The sequence below is a fragment of the Hyperolius riggenbachi genome, chromosome 1 (assembly GCF_040937935.1).
Source record: "Hyperolius riggenbachi isolate aHypRig1 chromosome 1, aHypRig1.pri, whole genome shotgun sequence".
Lineage (NCBI taxonomy): Eukaryota > Metazoa > Chordata > Amphibia > Anura > Hyperoliidae > Hyperolius > Hyperolius riggenbachi.
This window is the reverse complement of record NC_090646.1, coordinates 639,748,201-639,768,781: the sequence shown is the minus strand read 5'-3', so window position 1 is coordinate 639,768,781 and position 20,581 is coordinate 639,748,201. Positions and strand designations below refer to the sequence as shown.

The window sequence follows — 20,581 nt, the reverse complement described above, 5'->3', positions numbered from 1 at the left end:
ACGGAGTCTCGGGCGCTTAGCGGTAAGCGCTGCCAATAGTCCGTGTGAACCAGCCCTTACTGTTTAAGGCCAGCACTGCAGCCATAACAAATCCTTATTATTAAACTCTGAGGTAGCTGCAGTGCTGGCCATGAAGAGTGGTAGGGGGAGGAGGGAGTGGTCAGGTGACCTCTGCTCACACAGAAAGACTGGCTGCTCCCATCGCCTTCTTGACTACCTCTTGTGGGTGGTAATGGAATAGGGTGAGGAGTTTTACGGCCAGTAAAATTGCAATGTCGTCTCAGTAGAAAATGGAACTACAGGAGCCAGCCAGGTAGTACAGTATGAACATATATAAAAAAAACTACAATGTGCAATGCATTAAAACAACATAAGGCTGAATCAATGACTTTTGTGTTTGTCTCAGGCCGCCCAGATCCGGCTCTCCAGATTCCTTGAAGGGAAAACCTCAGCAGAGCTCCAGCAGCTTAATGCAAGGGCAGATTAAACAAGGTAACTACAATTGCTATGAATCTATGAATCAGTGCTCACAGAAGGCATATCATTGATAGATCTGTGTACATTACTGCCTATTGCTTGAGTAACAGGATCTTCCATAGTGCTTGATGTTTCCTCTGGACTCTGAAATGTTCTTAGATAGCATCAGGGCTGTGGAGTTGGAGTTGAGGAGTCAGAGCAATTTTTAATTACCTGGAGTCGGAGTTGGAGGTTTCATAAACTGAGGAGTCTAAGGGGCATGATTTTTGTACCGACTCCACAGCCCTGATAGCATATGAAGCATTACAACTATAATGATGCAATACAATGGCTTGCAAAAGTATTTGGCCCCCTTGAAGTTTTCCACATTTTGTCACATTACTGCCACAAACCTGAATCAATTTTATTGGAATTCCACGTGAAAGACCAATACAAAGTGGTGTACATGTGAGAAGTGGAACGAAAATCATACATCATTCCAAACATTTTTTACAAATCAATAACTGCAAAGTGTTGTGTGCGTAATTATTCAGCCCCCTGAGTCAATACTTTGTAGAACCACCTTTTGCTGCAATTACAGCTGCCAGTCTTTTAGGGTATGTCTCTACCAGCTTTGCACATCTAGAGACTGAAATCTTTGCCCAGTCTTCTTTGCAAAACAGCTCCAGCTCAGTCAGATTAGATGGACAGCGTTTGTGAACAGCAGTCTTCAGATCTTACCACAGATTTGCGATTGGATTTAGATCTGGACTTTGACTGGGCCATTCTAACACATAGATATGTTTTGTTTTAAACCATTCCATTGTTGCCCTGGCTTTATGTTTAGGGGCGTTGTCCTGCTGGAAGGTGAACCTCTGCCCCAGTCTCAAGTCTTTTGCAGACTCCTAGAGGTTTTCTTCCAAGATTGCCGTGTATTTGGCTCCATCCATCTTCCCATCAACTCTGACCAGCTTCCCTGTCCCTGCTGAAGAGATGCACCCCAGAGCATAATGCTGCCACCACCATATTTGACAGTGGGGATGGTGTGTTCAGAGTGATGTGCAGTGTTAGTTTTCTGCCACACATAGCGTTTGTCATTTTGGCCAAAAAGTTCCATTTTGGTCTCATCTGACCAGAGCACCTTCTTCCACATGGTTGCTGTGTCCCCAACATGGCTTGTGGCAAACTGCAAACTGGACTTCTTTTTCTTCTTGCCACTCTTCCATAAAGGCCAACTTTGTGCAGTGCACGACTAATATGTGCAGATATTGACAACATATGCTTATAAAGTCAAATACAATAGAACTTTGACAAGGAGTTAAAACCTGATTGGTCAGTTTATCCTTACCCACCCAGGTCAGGTGACTGTCACCTCACTTCTGTGTGTATCAAGGCAATGAAGCTTCTGGTTCCAGTCCTGCAATCCATGTATAATACGCCAGTCTTCCACCTCCGCATGTACAGTTATGTTTTACACAGACATTTGAAGCTGTTGACATTTAACGATGTCATCAGCATTTTAAAAAGGATGTTCTACATGGAGCTAATGAAAGATTGATCAGGATGGTACCTGGAGTCTCTGGGGTCCAGCATGAAATGTTAGAGAGTGAAGGACTGGGAAACCGGAGTCTAGTCTTGTGAGTAAGTCATATTTTTGCCAGCTTCTTTATATTTTGACATATCATATTGACCTGCTTAGGAAGCTCTTATTAAATTTTCAGGTGGGTCCATACTTTGGCATCAATCAGGGAAATAGATAACTTGAAGACCTCTGCAAGATCATGGTCTGTGTGCTCAACAAAGCTACAGGATTTAAAACTGCCCATTTTTTTTGTAGAGGGAAAGTTATTCGTGAAAAAACCAAATGTGAGTGCTAATGTTCTTCTCAGGTCTAGACTGCGTTATTTATATGACGCCATGTGAAAACCTCAGTAGTGCTGTAGACATTGGTTCCTACTCTAGAACATGGGGATCAGCTAACCTACAAATATAGAATACCATCATCTTGTTCCATCTATGCTCAATGCACAGAAGACTCCTACTTATGGACTGGAACTGCTCATCACTTATTTATATTTTGTGAATCCATTCATACAGTATTATCTGAAACTCTCTCACGCCAACTGACTTCTCTCATACTAACTTCTAGACTTCTCTCACACAAAGAAGTGTTTCTTTAGATGTGTTTCACTCAAACAGTCGCTTACTTATAGACCTATTTCACCTTAGGTTCTTACTCCTAGGCTAGATCGATAGGTAGACTAGATTTCTACCAACCGTTGCTTCTCATTTCCACCAACAGGTGCTTACTCACACTCATTTTCACTTTGAGGGCTCCTTTTCAATAGGGGTGATTTGTAGCGTTTCCCCCCCCTCCCCCACAAATTTGAATGGGGGATCTCAGGCTATTGACTCAGTAGACTGCTTTCGATTTCGAATGAACGGGGGTTCTTACGTCTGATCTTCTGAGCCCAACAAGTTTTTTTTCCAGGGTGTTCACCTATATCGATCGGTTATTAGCACAAACAATTGCCCAGTTATCTGTAGAACCAGCTGCCACCACATCTGATCATTTAATGACTGAGAAACCGATTGGTAGAAGATTTTACTGATCATTTTGGTTGGATCATGTGTGGGATTATATATTGCCTCATGTATGGTCCTATATTCTCCCCCAAGCAAGAGAACACCGTTAATGCAGACATACACTATAGAATCTGTGGTAAAACTATCAATGTCTACCAGAAACTGTTTTTTAAAATGGTCTACCACTTTGCACCTGTAGACATTAGATTTCAGCCAAAATCTTCTTTAAAGCGGTCTAACACCCAGCATTTGAACTTTGCTTTAAAAGATTGCTTACAACTTAGAAACTATTATGCCAGATTTTTTTTAGCAGAAATTCACTGAATGGGTTAAACATGACATTTTAGTGTTGCATTTAGCTAGAAATCCTCCCCTGTGCTGAGGTTTAGATACAAATGTATCTATTTACAATGTAAGTAAACAAACACCTCTCTGAGAGCGCACAGAGGGCTTCTCAGACAGGCTTTTTTAGAGGTCTATTTGCATTCCAAACAAAGATACATTTGTATCTAAACCTTAGCACTGATGCAGATTTCTAGCTAAATGCAAAACTAAAATGTCATGTTTAACCCATTCAGTGAATTTCTGCTTAAAAAAAAATCTGGCATAATAGTTTCTAAGCTGTAAGCAATCTTTTAAAGAGAACCCGAGGTGGGTTTGAAGAATATTATCTGCATACAGAGGCTGGATCTGCCTATACAGCCCAGCCTCTGTTGCTATCCCAAACCCCCCTAAGGTCCCCCTGCACTCTGCAATCCCTCATAAATCACAGCCACGCTGCTGACAAACAGCTTGTCAGAGCTGGCTGTGTTTATCTCTATAGTGTCAGTCTGCTGCTCTCCCCGCCTCCTGCAGAACTCCAGTCCCCGCCTGCATCCCTTCCCTCCCTGCTGATTGGAGGGAAGGGACGGGGGCAGGGACCGGAGCTATGCAGGAGGCGGGGGAGCAGCTGAGACTGACACTACAGATGTAAACACAGCCTCACAGCACGGCTGTGATTTATGAGGGATTGCAGAGTGCAGGGGGACCTTAGTGGGGTTTGGGATAGCAACAGAGGCTGGGCTGTATAGGCAGATCCAGCCTCTGTATGCAGATAACATTCTTTAAACACACCTCGGGTTCTCTTTAAAGCAAAGTTGTAATGCTGGGTGTTAGACCGCTTTATTAATATCAATTGCAGCTCTATAGCCATACAGTACAACGTTGTGCTAACGTAGTTTGCGGATCATTCCCACACATGGCCACCTTTCCTGCACTCTCGCCGACATCAATCGAACAAAGAACATGCAAGTCTGATTACTGTTCGATCCATGAGTTGATTGTGTTATAAATCATAAATACCATGTTTTTAAAGTGGACCTGAACTCTTGCACAGGACAGAAGGGAAACACAGAGAAATGCACCCTGTATGTATTTAGAGAGTTTAGGCTGTCTCATTCTCCCTCATCTGTGACTAATCAGCACTGTAATTTGATCTCTCGGCTGTGTCAGCTCGGGAATCTCGGCAGCTTTGACAGAGCAGCTAATTTGTAAGCACAGGATATTAACCCTATGTCTGCTTCCATGAAAGCAGGAAGTAGGCACTGCAGATTTACTGCAGAATTTGTATCAGCTGCAACAAAGAAATGGTTTTCTGGATAGGTTTTGCTTATCTTTTAGAGCAGAGAGAGACATCTGAGTTCTGGTTCGCTTTAAAGCAAACCTGTAGAGGAAAAAAAAAGTAGTGTTAGATACTCACCTCAAGTACAGAGAAGCCTAGATGATCCATCCCACCACTGCTCACTGGGAGCCTCCTCTTCTTGCACGAGCTCTTGTCCGCGTAGGACTGGGTGCACACTGCACAGGTGCAAGCTTCTGCAATGTAGCGCAAAGATTTTGAGCCTGCGCTTGTACGTGGACGGTAGCATGGCACTGAAAAATGATTTGACAAGCTCATGACGAATATGTTCAGAGGGGCCCAGCGCTGAAACGGTCCAGGAGGTAATGGGATGCCGCTCTATTGGGGTAATGTTGAGTTCTATTTTTACACAGATACTGTTTAATACATTTTTGTTAAAGAGAATCTGTACACTAAAATTCTTACAATAAAAAGCATACCATTCTATTCATTATGTTCTCCTTGGCCTCTCTGTGCTGTTTCTGCCACTCCCTGCTGCAATCCTGGTTTGTAATTGCCAGTTTTAGGCAGTGTTTACTAACAAAAGACATGGCTGTTAACCAGCTTGTGATAGGCTCAGAGAAGCTCAGTCTGTGACTCATAGAGAGCCTGGAGGGGTCGTGGAGAGGGTGTGTATAGCTTCTATCCTATCACAGCAGAGCAGCACATTCCTGCCTGAGCCGACAAAACCGGCAAAGGAAAGAAGATTAGATTATATAACAGAGATAATACAGCCACTGTGCAACTAGGAAAGGCTGCAGTAAGACAGACGACATTAGAACAGGTATAGGAACTTATAGGATAGAAGAAATAAGGCTGAAAATTTTGTTACAGAGTCTCTTTAAGCTGGCCATACACTTTTAAATTATCACTTGGTTTTGTCTTTGATTGCTGTTTGATTGATACAGTGATCGATTATTTTATAAAGGACTAAATACCAACATCATGGATCAATCTTTCACTGATTTTAGCCCTTAATATCGATCAAAAGACATGATTTATCTAACTATGCCTCCATGCTCTGAAACCAAAAATTGATCCTATGTTGGTTGAAATCATGTGAACAGTAGCTGATTCCTTTGTGATCGACCAATACTTTCCATCTGGCCCGATTGAGTAAATTGGTTGATTCGCACATTGGGAGACATGGCAGCGCTTTCAAACAAATCTTATACCTGAATGATTTATCTGCATTGATGAGCAGAGCTCCAGAAACTGGACTATATTACACACCTAGCACTCACTATAGACAAAGAGGGGTGTTAGCTTCAGTGATAATATGTGCACAAATTATGACCTAATGGACTTAGCCCCGGTGGGCTCTGCATTGCCTTTGTCGGCTTACAATTCAGGTGCATCCTTAAATTGGTTGATTCGACCAGATATTGTCCAATTTCTATCGATCGAGCAGAGTGGAACATAATAGATTCTCCCCAGTACGAGAAAATGAATGAGGTCGGTTTCACACTGGGGATTGGCTGTACTAACGCGGTAATCGCCTTCTCACAGCCGGCCAAGCAGGAAGTGACGCTCACATCCCGTAGGCGAAGCGATCACGTGCTATTGTTTAAAAATACTCTTTGGCGCATACTCGACGCTTAAAACTTGCGGCGGGTTTACCCACGCGCACGTTGCCATAGACTTACATGACTTCCGGTCTGCCATACGTCGCCGCAGGTCAATGCAGAACTGAACGGTAACATATATTAGCCCTAGCATCAGGGATGCGGCGAGACATCACTTCTATCACGCCGCACCGCATCACTTTGGAAGTCCCCGGTGTTAATGCGCCTGAATCAATGTTCAGTCATCCATGAATGTATGGGCAACTTTGCATGAAATATTTACATCTACAGGTAGTCCCCGGTTAACGAACAAGATAGGGACTGTAGGTTCGTTCTTAAAGGGACTCCGAGCAGTGACTAAAATAAAAATCTGAACTTACCTGGGGCTTTCTCCGGCCCACCGTATGTCGGGAGGTCCCTCGGCGTCCATCTGGCTCTTTTTCCAGGCCCTGGTCTGACAATACTGTCACGCCGGCCGCCGTGATGACGTGAGGCGGCTGGCGTGGTGACGACTGACATCACCTTTCAGGAAGAAGGAGCCCGATCCTCAGGCCCAGTGCCGGCGGGGAGCCATTTCTGACCAGGGCCTAGAAGAAGAGCCAGATGGATGCCGAGGGACCTCCCGACCTACGGTGGGCTGGAGAAAGCCCCAGGTAAGTTCATATTTTGATTTTAGTTACTGCTCGGAGTCCCTTTAACCTGAATCTGTTCTTAAGTCGGAACATTTTGCTATCTCTGTCCCCTGTACCTCCTCTGCGCCCCCTGCGCCTCCAGTGTCCCCTCTGCCCTCTGTACCTGCTTATACAAGTTTAAAAGACGTTTTTTTCTTTGAATTTTTTAAAATCGATTTTCTCAAAAACTCTAATTTGCAAAAAAAATGTTTGACTTGTTCCCATGGAAACATTGAATTCATGCCGTGTGTATCTGTGGGTCGTTCATAAGTCGGGGACTACCTGTAATCTATAACAAAAAACAAAAAAAAACATTGCGTAGAGTATCCTATGTTTTAATCTGTTAAAAAAAAAGTCCATAATTTTAGGGCTCGTGTTTATAAAAAGTGTGCAGGCCCGGTATTCCTGTCAATGAGGAAGTCCGGAGTCTTTTGTTAAACCGATCCTCCAGATAATAATAGCTGTAGGTTTTCATCCTTTGACTTCATGTTGCAGTAATTCACTTTGAAAGGCATACATATTCAAACGGCACTCATCCATTATGTGGAGGGGGGCCTGAATGCTAATCCGGCTCCTCCTCAGAATGAAGCCATTGTTTGTTCTGCTAATGCCCCCCCTCCCGGGATGAGTGGATGCCTCCGCGCCCCTCACACGTGCCTGCCTGACATTATGATACATTTGCATCAAATTATGAAATGGATAGTTTTCATGCAGATGTCCCGGGGCGACAAAAGGAGTTAACCGCATGAAAAGCAAACACCCTCTTTACAAAACACTGTTTAAGTTGCGCGGAGAGCGATCCCATTGTGGGGCTGAGGGAGGAGGATTAATTTGAAGCTGGTTGTGCGTGACATATGGTAATTTCTCTATAGGAAGGAAGTGTCAGGCTCTGACCTCTAAATCTTAGCGCTGACCTCTAGTCATACAATGCAAGGAGCTGCGAGGGCCTCATCCCCTTTCATATGGTAATCCGGCGAGCTGCCGAACCGCTTAGGCCGCAATCCTCTCCATCGCCCGGGCGAAAAATCGCCGCATGGGGGAAATGCCTGCACGCGAAAGCAGAATAAGACGGGGATACAAAAGCTGTAAAGCAATTTTGTGATATTTCATTTGTCAAATGAACAAAGTGGTTACTAGAACTCTTAAAGCAAACCTAAAGCGGAAAAAAAAGACCAAAAAACATATGATATAATGAACTGTATGCGTAGTACAGATAATGAATAGAACATTAGTAGCAAAGAGTCTCGTGTTTTTATTTTCGGGAGTTTTCTTTAACATTGCACCATAATGTCACAGTTGCAGTTTTAAAAGCACACACTGTATTTTTTTAAGCTATAAAACAAAGCAGAAATAATGACCCTTTGAACTTTCCTGCAGTAAAACCTTATAAGATGTCTCTCACGGTTTCTTGGCTGTTTAAGTGCTTTGGAAAACAGGACTGTATTCGCCCAGGGGATTGAATAGCTCAGAGAAGCTCTTTTGCATAGATACCTTAAGTTTTTTTTTAACTCTTCCTGTACTGGAAAACATTGGCCTCAATTCGCTAAGATCATGCTGGTAATAAGGCAGGAGAAAACTTACCACCACACATCGGTATTTTCAGTGTTAATTCACTAAGGAAGCTTGCTCTATGAGGGCTGGTTCAGACGGACGCTTGCAGAGCGTTTACAGCCAACATTCGGGGCTTGGCGTTAAACGCTCCCATTCAAGTGAAAGGGAGCGTTTGTACCAAGCTTTTACGCGAGTTTACACGAACGCGGCGTTCGGGTCCCGATTTTCCCTGGTGTTCAAGGAGCCCCTGGAAGTTACATGTTGCTTCCAGGGGCGGTTAACTGAGACGAGTAATGCCCCCTAGGGGAAGAAAAAACGCGACCGCATCCGAACGCAACGCGAACGCTGCTGAAAGCCCGAACTCATCGCCGTCGCGACGCAAACGAACGCAACGCCTCTGAACGTCCGTCTGAACCAGCCCTTAAGGTGTAGAGATAAGTTTTCACAGTGAGATAGTTATCTTATCGCTTCAGTCCTTAAGTTACCTCCTCTGTAGTTCTTTTCACATGCAGTTAATTAACAGCCTGTCTTTAAAGAGGAACTCCAGTGAAAATAATGTAGTAAAAAAAGTGCTTGATTTTTTACCATAATTATGTATAAATGATTGAGTCAGTGTTTGCTCATTGTAAAATCTTTCCTCTCCCTGATTTACATTCTGACATGTATTACATGGTGACATTGTTACTGTGGGCAGGTTATGTAGCTGCTCCTAGCTGTTTTAGCTGCTAGAGACAGCTGTAAACAGCTAATTCCTGTCTGTGAACATTGTTACATTGTGGCAGTTTGCCCAGAGTACCGCGGTATTCAGAGCTTCTTGTGGGAGGGGTTTCAGCACAAAATCAGTCATACAGCGCCCCCTGATGGTCTGTTTGTGAAAATCATATTTCTCATGTAAAAGGGGGTATCAGCTACTGATTGGGATAAAGTTCAATTCTAGGTTGGAGTTTCTCTTTAACGTTAGAATTCTGGAGTTATTTTAAGGATTGAAGAGTTAACTTTAGAGATCTCTCCTTAAAGACAGAAGAGTTAAAGAGAAACTCCAACCTAGAATTGAACTTTATCCCAATCAGTAGCTGATACCCCCTTTTACATGATAAATAGAATGCTTTTCACAAACAGACCATCAGGGGGCGCTGTATGACTGATTTTGTGCTGAAACCCCTCCCACAAGAAGCTCTGGGACCGCGGTACTCTGGGCAAACTGCCACAATGTAACAATGTTCACAGACAGGAATTAGCTGTTTACAGCTGTCTCTAACAGCCAAAACAGCTAGGAGCAGCTACATAACCTGCCCACAGTAACAATGTCACCATGTAATACATGTCAGAATGCAAATCGGGGAGAGGAAAGATTTTACAATGAGCAAACACTGACTAAATCATTTATACATAATTATTGTAAAAATGAAGCACTTTTTTTACTACATTATTTTCACTGGAGTTCCTCTTTAACTTTAGGTTTGCCTGAGGTATAATGTTTCCTGAATACTACATGCCTCATCCCCATGGTGATAACTCTAGAAACAGCTCAGAAACGTGATTAAAGACAGGAGATAAGCTTAGTAAATTGAGGCCAACGAGTCTTTTCTTTGCTACTAATGTTCTTTTTTTCAGCTGCATTACAGATACGATTTATGGCCAGCTTTCAGAAGCTGCTCTGGTATCCTTTAAAAGGAAATAAGTATGACAGCCTCCATATACCAGTACCTCTCACTTCAGGTTCCCTTTAAAAGGCATTGTACATAAATACTAGTACACTTAAAGCGGAACTCCAGTGAAAACAATACAATAAAAAAGTGCTTCATATTTACAATAATTATGTATAAATATTTATGCAAAAATGTTAGGCCCAGTACTCAAAAATGGAGACCAGCGTGCTATAGCTGATTAGAGCTCGTTGCTCTGTCAGCAGCGCCGCTAAAGTGAAAAATTAGCTCTTTTGTTTGTGCAATAAAATCACATGTCAAGAATAGGCTGAGGGCAATTACAGCCCACTGTTTCGAACTTGCAACTTGAAGAAGAAGCATTGTCGCTTTGAAACAGTGGGCTGTAGTGGCCCTCAGCCTATTCTTGACATGTGATTTTATTGCACAAATAAAAGAGCTAATTTTTCACTTTAGCGGCGCTGCTGACATTTATTTTGTATAAATATTTATAAATACTGATTTACATTCTGATATTTACCGCATGGTGACATTTTTTCTGCTGGCAGGTGATGTCAGTGGACGGAGATGCTGCTTGTTTTTTTTTGGCAGCTAGAAACAGCCATGGTCCTGACATCACACTGTGGGAGGGGTTTCACCACAATATCAGCCATACAGACCCCCCGGATGATCCTTTTGTGAAAAGGAATAGATTTCTCTCGGAAAATGGGGTATCAGCTACTGATTGGGATGAAGTTCAATTCTTGGTTATGGTTTCTCTTTAATAAAATATATGTATCTGAGGATGCTTGAAACGAAGCTATTCACAGCAGGTGGTACTCCGTAAACACTGACTTTCATGTAGACGTATTTGTTGTAATGATGTTGACAATCGCAGACATACAACAATAAACTATAAGCCAGAGAGCTCACCATTTACAATGGTGGATGTTTTGCTACATAGCAAGGAAATTTAAAGGAGAACTGTAGAGAGAGGTGTATGGAGGCTGCCATATTTATTTTCATTTAACCTCCCTAGCGTTCTGGACGAGCTAGGCTTGTCCAGAGACGCTGGAGGTCACCGCTCAGGCCCCGCTGGGCCGTTTTGAATAATTTTTTTTTTAAAACACGCAGCAAGCACTTTGCTTGCTGCGTGCCTTACCCGATCGCCGCCGCCTATCCGCCACGATGCAGGGCCCCCCCAGGCGGCACCCCGTGCGCTGCCTGGCCAATCAGTGCCAGGCAGCGCTGAGGAGTGGATCGGGTCTCCCTGTGACGTCGCCGACGTCGATGACGTCACGACGTGGGTCGCCATGGCGACGGGGGAAGCCCTCCAGGAAATCCCGTACAGAACGGGATTTCCGGACAAGCCATTGCGCCGGCGGCGATCGGAGGGGTGGGAGGGATGCCGCAGGGAGGGGGGAATCATGTAGCTGGCGCTAGGCTAGCTACATGAAAAAGAAAAAAAAATATATGCAAAAAACGTTCCCGCGGCCGCGGGAATCAGAACGCCAGGCAGGTTAAGCAATACCAGTCGCCTGACTATCCTACTAATCCTCTGCCTCTAATACTTTCAGCCATAGCCCCTGAACAAGCATGCAGCAGATCAGGTGTTTCTGACAATTTTGACAGATATGACAAGATTAGCTGCATGCTTGTTTCTGGTGTGATTCAGACACTTCTTCGGCCAAATAGATCAGCAGGACAGCCAGGTAACTGGTATTGCTGAAAAAGAAATACATATGGCAGCCTCCATATACCGCTCACTACAGTTCTTCTTTTAACATGTTGGAGGTGCAGCGTGAAATAACGGAAAGCTGATGACATACTTTCTGTCCAGCAGGAAGTACATCACTGGGGGAGGGGCATGTGGTGGGGAGGCGCTATGCATATGCGTTTGCGACAAGATGCCCCTTCCCCCGTCGCATTGCACCGTACAAAATATCACATGACCCTGTGGCAGCATGCGCCCACTGGGTCATATGCATAGCGCCTCCCCACCACATGCCCCTGTTGGCGCATGCTGCCACAGGGTCACGTGATATTTTGTACGGTGCAATGCGACGGGGGAAGGGGCATCTTGTCGCAAACTCACAGGTTAGGTGTAAAACCGGCCTCAAGGTCAAAAAAACGAAAAACAGCCTTCCGCTATTGTGCTTTGCGGCTAAGTGAAAAATCACAAATGAAACTGAAAATCTGCACGTGGAAAACAAGATTACAGCACAAAGGAATCATTGAGAATGTCCGCGATATTGCATTCACCAGTTTGCACCCTGCCTAAGGTAACTTTAGTTACCCATCAATCACTCTCAGGTCTCCCCCTGAAGAGTATTACAGTTATAATCCATTATTTATTTTTCCCTGTAATCCATTATTTAGTTTCTTTTTTGGTTATGAGCATTTTGAGTTGATACTGAGCCTGAAGTTGCCCTGCAGCATCCATTGAAGGGATAACTATGACGTTCAGAATCAGAGGTGAACTTCAGTGAATGCCGCATGAAAAATGAATACTTGTTGTGTAGCTGCACCCAGGAGATGTACCACTGTCCCCCTGAGTGGCAGGCAGTGTCCCTCCCCTATGACCTTTCTATCCTCATGATTGGTCCTTGAATGTGATAGATGGGTTCACTAGCCAACAGGGAAGCCCAGGACCTGAGCTCGCTGCACTCTTAGTTCCACTTACATGAAGGTCACCTCTGAGTTTGCCGTTTATTATTCTTGTTACTGATTTGTAAAGCACCAGCATGTTCCGTAGCGCTGTACAGAGTAGGAAACAAACATAGGGTACATAATAATACAGCAAAGAGTATACAGGTAGTCCCCGGTTAACGAACAAGATAGGGACTGTAGGTTCGTTCTTAAAGTGGAATATAACCCTGCATTTCAACTTTGCTCTAAAACATTATTTACAGTATATTATATGCAGCCAGCATTTTTTTTTTCTAGACCAGCATTGGAAGGGTTACACAGGGCTTTAAAGTTCCTGGAGATTTCTGCAGACGCATCCGAAGCTGACATAGATGCATTGTGTTTACATAAATGTATCTAAGTGTTGAATGTGACTCACTGACTGTCTCTGACTGAGAAGGAGCTGGAGGACAGCCAAAGAGTGTGTAACATTTCTCAATAGATACATTTAACTAAAAAGAATGTAACAATCTGAACTTCTGCATATCTCTCCACGGAACTTTAAACCTTTGTGTTTAACCCTTCCAATGCTGGTCTAGTAAAAAAAAAATGCTTTCTAGTTCTGCACCTGCGCAGTAAAGCCCGGAGGACGTCCGATGACGTCAGCGCGCCCGCCTGGGACGCAGAAGAGCCCGTCCTTGGAGCGCAGAAGAGCCCGACCTGGCAGCCGGCCTGGCCAGGTCGGGTCGGCCACCGAAGACGACCGGAAGCCTCTGGAGCGGCGGCGAGGGCACCTCCTGCCTGCCACGGGCTGGAGGAAGCCCCAGGTAAGTGGATATGGATTTTTATTTTTTTAAACGTTTCCCTGAACCTTCCCTTTAAGTCAGAACACTGTGCCATCTCTGTTCCCTGTACCTCCTCTGTACCCCCCTGTACCTCCAGTATCCCCCTCTGTCACCTCTGCCCTCTGTACCTGCTTATACAAGTTGAAAAGCCATTTTTTTTCTTAGATTTTTTCTTAAATCAATTTTCTCAAAAACTACAAGTCCAATTTTAAAAAAAATGTTTTGACTTGTTCCCATGGAAACACTGAATCCATGCCATTCGTATCGGCGGGTCGTTTGTAAGTCGGGGACTACCTGTACACAAAATATAGACACAGGTACAAAATACAGAAGACATGGGAAATTACAGTGACAAATGTAACAGGATGAATAAAATGTAAAGCAAATTCCAAGACTATTATTTGGTATGAAGCACAACTTGGCTGGAGGTGAATGGCCTAAGATAGAGCGTATGCTTGTCGGAAAAAGTGAATCTTGAGGGCGTTTAAAGTGTTATGAAGCTCAGCATTTCCACTTTGCTCTAAAAGAGGGGAGGGGGAGGTCCCAGCTTTGGAACGGTGAGGGGGATGGTTGAGGCTTCTGAATTATTTTGGGCAACACAGTGGCGTAGTGGTTAGCGCTTTCGCCTTGCAGCGCTGGGTCCCCGGTTCGAATCCCAGCCAGGTCAACATCTCCAAGGAGTTTGTTCTTCCTATGTCTATGTAGGTTTTGTCTGGGCACTCCGGTTTCCTCCCACATCCCCATACAGATAAGTTAATTGGCTTCCCCATAAATTGGCCCTAGACTACGATATATACACTAGATGATAGATACACAGACCTATGACTATGGTAGGGGGATTAGATTGTGAGCTCCTCTGAGGGACAGTTAAGAGACAAGACAATATACTCTGTGCAGCGCTGTGTAATATGTCGGTGCTATATAAATACATTATCCAGAGGCTTCTCTCTACTGAGGTATGTACATAAACTGGGCACTTTTGTCTCCTTAGGTACACTTTCAGTCAGGCCGGTTTCACATAAGCAGCATGCTGTTTAGTTGTGGTGCATTCGGATGGTCGCACCACACCCGCAACACTAAACACAGGCTATGGAGATACTGGCGTTAATGCGCGGCAATTTTTGGCAGCAAGCCAAACTACAAGTGCAGGTCTAGTGCTCACTTCCTGTGACGGAAATACAAATTGCAAGGTAGTGTATTGAAATAATACGCTTCCACACATGCACTCCGCAACGTGAACACGAAAGTTTAAAATATCTGACGTGCCTTCAACTTGCATGACTTCCGGTCAACGCATGCTGCAATGGATGTTGACCTATAACGCGCTAATGCGTTCTCGTCGGGTGCGATGCTTCTGGCACATTGTTTTAGCGTTACTCTGGTAAAAAAAAAAAAAAAAAGGTTACACACCACAATTAAAGGGACTCTGAAGCGAGAAGAAATCTCGCTTCAGAGCTCATAGTTAGCAGGGACACGTGTGCCCCTGCTAAACCGCCGCTATCGCGCCGCTAAACGGGGGTCCCTTACCTCACAAATCCCCTCCGAGCAGCCGGGGATCTCTTCCGGATTGAGGCAGGGCTAACTGCCGCAGCCCTGCCCCATGCGCGTCTGTCAGCGCGTATCTCCGCCTCTCCCCCGCCCCTCTCAGTCTTCCTTCACTGAGAGGGGCGGGGGAGAGGAGGTGATGCGACGCTGATAGACGCGACTAGAGGCAGGGCTGCAGCCGTTAGCCCTGCCCCTCGGAGCAGCAAAATCTACGACCAATTTGGTTGGGGGTGAAGGGACCCCCGTTTAGCCGCGGGATAGTGGGTGCCCCTGCTAACTATGAGCTCTGAAGCGAGAGTTATTCTCGCTTCAGTGTCTCTTTAAACCGTCCCAGTGTGACGGGGGACTCAGGGCAGGGTTTTTCTCATTACAGCGGTCTGTTCAAACATATTGACTTTATATGAGCTTTCTTTAAAGGATACCCGAGGTGACATGTGACATGATGAGATAGACATGGGTATGTACAGTGCCTAGCACATAAATAACTAGGCTGTGTTCCTTTTTTTTCTTTCTCTGCCTGAAAGAGTTAAATATCAGGTATGGAAGTGGCTGACTCAGTCCTGACTCAGACAGGAAGTGACTGCAGTGTGACCCTCCCTGATAAGAAATTCCAACTATAAAACAACTATAAAACACTTTCCTAGCAGAAAATGGCTTCTGAGATCATTAAAGAGATAAAAAGGGCCAATAGTTCATAGATTTTAGCTCTGGCATACTTCAATGAATGTGTCATTGAGCAAAAGCAATAGAACAGTTAAAACTTAAAAAGTAGATTTAAACATAAAATAAAACTGTGGAATATCTTAAAAAGTCATTTTTAGGAGAAGGAAGATAGATATAATTGTTTATTTCATTAGTTTATTTTCGCCTCAGGTGTCGTTGGTGGATGAGGTCAGACATGGACTGTCGGATTCACCTCTCGTGTCTGAATAGTGTTCTCTTGCCGTTAGTGTACGTGTCTGTTAATAGCGCTTCCAGCGGGAGTCAGGTGGGAGGGGGAGAGAGGGACACCCACGCTCAGACCTTTCCGGAGCTCTGTGGAGATCAGGCACTGGTGATACTGACCTACATTTTGGGGCATCAAAGTAGAATTTAGATCATTTTATCTCAGGTATACGCTATTAGACATGCGGGGGGAATGTTGAGGTATGAAAAAGTCAGTAACTGTTCACCTGCACTTACAGTTCACAGTATAGCATGTACATTCCTTTGCGTGTCAGGCGAGGCATCTAAAGCTAAAAATCGACTCAAAGTGGACCTGAACTCTTGCACTGGACAGAATGAAAACATAATGAAATGCCCCCTGTATGAATTTAGAGAGTTTAGCCCAGGCATGCGCCAACTCGGCCCTCCAGCTGTTACGGAACTACAAGTCCCACAATGCATTTGCCTTTGAGTCATGACTGTGGCTGTCAGACTCCTGCAATGCATTGTGGGACTTGTAGTTCCTTAACAGCTGGAGGGCCAAGTTTGCCCATGCCTGGTTTAGCCTGTCTAATTCCCCCTCATCTGTGTCTTAGGACAAGTCGTAATTTGATCTCTCAGCTGTGTTCGCTGCCTGCCATGGCAGAGAGCTAAATGGTAAACACTGAATGTTAACAATATGTCTGCTTCCATGAAAGCAGGAAGTAGACACACTTCAAACTTATTGCAGGATTTGTATCAGCTGTAACATTAATATTTTTCTTTAAGGGTTATTATGCTGTTGCGTATCCTTTAGAGCAGAGAGGAAGTTCTGAGTTCAGGTCCGCTTTAAAGTGAAGCCGATGTGAGGCAGCCGTATGTATTTCATTTTACATAAAACCATTTGCCTGGCAGTCCTGCAGATTTTCTGGCATCAGTAGTGTCAGTCATAACCCTGAAACAAGCATGTGCCTAATCCAGTCATACTTGAGTCAGAGAACCCGATCTGCCTATGCTTGTTCAGGCTATATGGCTAAAAGTATTAGAGGCAGAGGATCAGCAGGACAGCCAGGCAACTGGAATTGCTTATAAGGGAATAAATATGGTAGCCTCTGAGTTCAGGCGCAATTTAAAGAGGAATAACAAAATGGGTCATTATGATCTCTGCAAACTATTGAACAACATTTTATTAGCATCATTGTGCTCTCTGGCCGCTCTACTGGACAAGGTTCAGAACAGGCTGTGTGAGTAGGCTTCTCAGCTGCTTGTTATAATAACTGCTTGCCTAATAATAATGCTGTTCAGCAGGGCCTACAGGAAAAGGGTGGTGAAGGGGATCTGACCTGGGTAACTATGAAAAGCTCAGTGTTTAAAGTGGATCCGAGGTGAATTTTTACTCATTGCATAATTGTGTTCCTTACATATAGTTTATAGGGCATTCCTCAAGCCAAATACTTTTTTGTTTTTGTTTTAATACTCTAATTACCTATAAACTAAATAAACCACGCCCACAGGTTTTCAGAGAGCATTGGCAGTAGCAAGGGCTCATAGGAGCTCAGTCTGGGCAAAGGCAGGAGGAGGTGTTACTAGCTATTGATTTCAGAGGCAGAGGGGAGGAGGGGGGATTAGGTTTTTTTCACAGGCTGAGTGCTCAAAATACAGATAAGCCTGCCTCTGTGTAATGTTTACAAACAACATGGCTGCTGTCGCTGTATCGCAGTAAGAAATAATCATTTTCTATTAAAGCTGTTTGCAGCTATATTTGCTGTGTAAACTATCTAAACTTTAGATAAGATATATAGACAAGTTACTTATTATAGTTAGTTTTTCATCTCGGATCCGCTTTAATGGAGAGGAAGGGATGGAAACCATAGGGAGCTTGGGGGCTCACAAATCTCCTTAGGGAGCAAACATATTCAGTAATGCACTGCCTTTTAGGTTTTGATCTGTTTTAATAAACCTATAAGTAGACTTGTCCTTTGAATATAGACTCCGAGTATCAAGCAGAACCAGGAAAACATGTGTGAGATGATTGGACTGTTCGGATCATGTGACCTTCCACAGGTGCCATTGGTCATTTGGAATTAATCAGACCATAATGTAGCCAACTTGTGAGTTTGTTTGTTGTCTTCTGCCTCTTCGCTATCTCTTCTGTCCTGTCCTATCTATCAGTACTGCACTGCTAATACCTGCTTGAGTTTTCATTTTTGTTCTGTTTGATAACCTTTCTTCTTGCCTGTGTTCTGCCTTGTATACTGACTTGAGTGAATATAGTGGCCTGGTCGCTCATGTTCTGCTGTCTCTCTCTCTCTTCTCTTATTTCCTCCTGCAAGCTGTTGCTGCTGATTCTGCTGCTCGTACTGACTCCGATCACTCTGGGTCTGACCGCACTTTGCATTCCTGTTTCTCAGTCAATGAAGGTATTCTTTCTCTTCCTCTCTCCCTTTTTTTTCTCCTGTCTTCATTTGCTGTGAAAGCTTGTCGTTTTAGCTTTGTTATGTCTTTGTTCTTGTATAATTGCTTTTGTGAAAAGTAATGTTTTCTTTGTTTCTTTTCTCTTTGGATTTTGGTGTGCGTGAAAGTTTATCTCCAGGAAAATAGATAGATGGATAGGTAAAATATATTATCTGTGAAATGTCTTATTAGACAAATGATTGGTAACCCTACTGTTTTGCCTCACGGGAAGGGATTTAAACCCTCTAACTTCGCTCACCACCGTAGTGGGTAAAATGAATTGCAGCAAAACATGAGGAAAGGTTCAATAATAATATTTACTGAGCAACAATCCTGTTATAATAATCATCTAGGCTGCAGAATCATAGTTTAAAGGGAACCATAGATGAAAAAAAATAAAGATGTTATACATACCTGGGGCTTCCTCCAGCCCCATACGCTCTGATCGATCCCACGTCGCCATCCTCCTCAGCCCGCAGCTACGAGAACCGGGTCCTCGCTGTTCCGTCAGTCGGAGCCAGTCTAAGGGTAAGGGAAGTGCGCTGTTTGCGTATCTCTGCAGCAGCTGCTGGAGAGATACGTAGAGGGTGCACTTCTCATGCGTAGCTGGCTCCGATGACGTCAGTGACGGGACCCGGTTCTTGTAGATGCAGGCAGCGGAGGACGGCGGCGTGGGTTCGATCAGAGCGTATGGGGCTGGAGGAAGCCCCAGGTATGTATAACATCTTTTTCATTTTCCCGTCTCAGGTTCATCTCTGGTTCCCTTTAAGGGTTAGCAATTATGAGTAAGCATGCCTCAACATTTCTTTACCAAGTGTAGCAACATCACCAAAGCAAAGGAAGAGGGGACAGCGCCAATCCTCCGTAGGGGAAAACACCTGGCGACACAATCCACGTCTGTTGGTCTCAGCAAAAGTCCCGGAGTCCAGGCGTTTTCCCAACCCATTTATACTCCCTAAATCATAACACACACAAGCGCATATACGGTCACTGTTGTAGGCGCGTGATCACAGTACAAATCTATGATATCCACTTCTGCGCAACACAACACAGCCGAGCGTGGAAACATCGTGCTCACTGAATGGGAAAACAATGGCTTACTATGCCTGAGTATCTCATGCATCAATATCTCAGGACTACCCGCTCAAAATGGCTGCAGCAGGATTCAGGAATGCATCAACATGCTTCACTGAACACAAATAGCATCTCTGGAATTGAACTCAGATAATACCCAGGTACTGAACTCCAATAACCAGAAGCAAAGACATATGAGAGTGAACACTAAACATACATACATACAACAGGCATGTCACTAGTGTATCTCACCTACCCAGTCAGTTCTGTCATTGAACAAATTTGAACTTTATATGCACCTTATCCATTTGCAGAGACCCTGTAGTGACCACAAAATCATAAGTCCCAACTGTTTGAGATAAGAAAGAGGAACACTTTAAGACACACCCTGGCCACACCTCTAACCACACCCCCAGCCACTCTAAACACACCCCTCGTCCTGCATATCACAAAGAGTTCTGAATCAAAAGATATCGTTTTACCATTCAAACCACACTAGTTCTCCCTAGCTATCATCATTAGTTTTTCTACTTTTTAACATTTAAAAATAAGAAATACATCAATTTAATGTATGGGAGTAAAGTTTTTTTAAAGTCAGTTAAAACACATTTTTTCAGTAGAAAACTACATATATTTACATAGATCTGTTTATATCAGCCTTGAAAGAGGGACAAGAGAGATTTGGTTTCCAATGAGTCAAAATAAACATACACACATCATACGTATGCGTGTAGTCTACTAATCAATGTCTTTCTCCTCTCCTGCCTCCTGTTTGTCCACTGTGATCAATGGAATTCTCTGTCCTCCATTTTGAAAATGACCATTACCCCATAACAGCTTCCTGGTCAGCACACTGTTAAACTGTAATATTGCCCACATATTCCACAGGGAAACATGGACAATACCATGCTCATCAGCTGTCCTTTCAGTTATAAATGACAGCAGTCCTATGTAATAAAACCTAAGTGTCCCTGCGTCATCCTGCTCCTGTGTCCGTGCGTTT

General features: G+C 44.0%; 1 protein-coding gene across 4 annotated transcripts in view; it reads left to right on the top strand.

The window, feature by feature from the left end:
* Nucleotides 1-20,581, top strand: part of WDR7 (WD repeat domain 7) — a 516,060-nt gene that overhangs the window by 164,909 nt on the left and 330,570 nt on the right. For 2 of the 4 annotated variants that reach the window (XM_068251300.1, XM_068251298.1), the window contains 2 exons: nucleotides 407-492; nucleotides 18,384-18,470. In XM_068251300.1, the coding sequence (XP_068107401.1) occupies nucleotides 407-492; nucleotides 18,384-18,470 (173 nt within the window). The remainder of the gene's footprint in view (nucleotides 1-406; nucleotides 493-18,383; nucleotides 18,471-20,581) is intronic. The other 2 variants (XM_068251301.1, XM_068251299.1) reach the window with 1 other exon arrangement.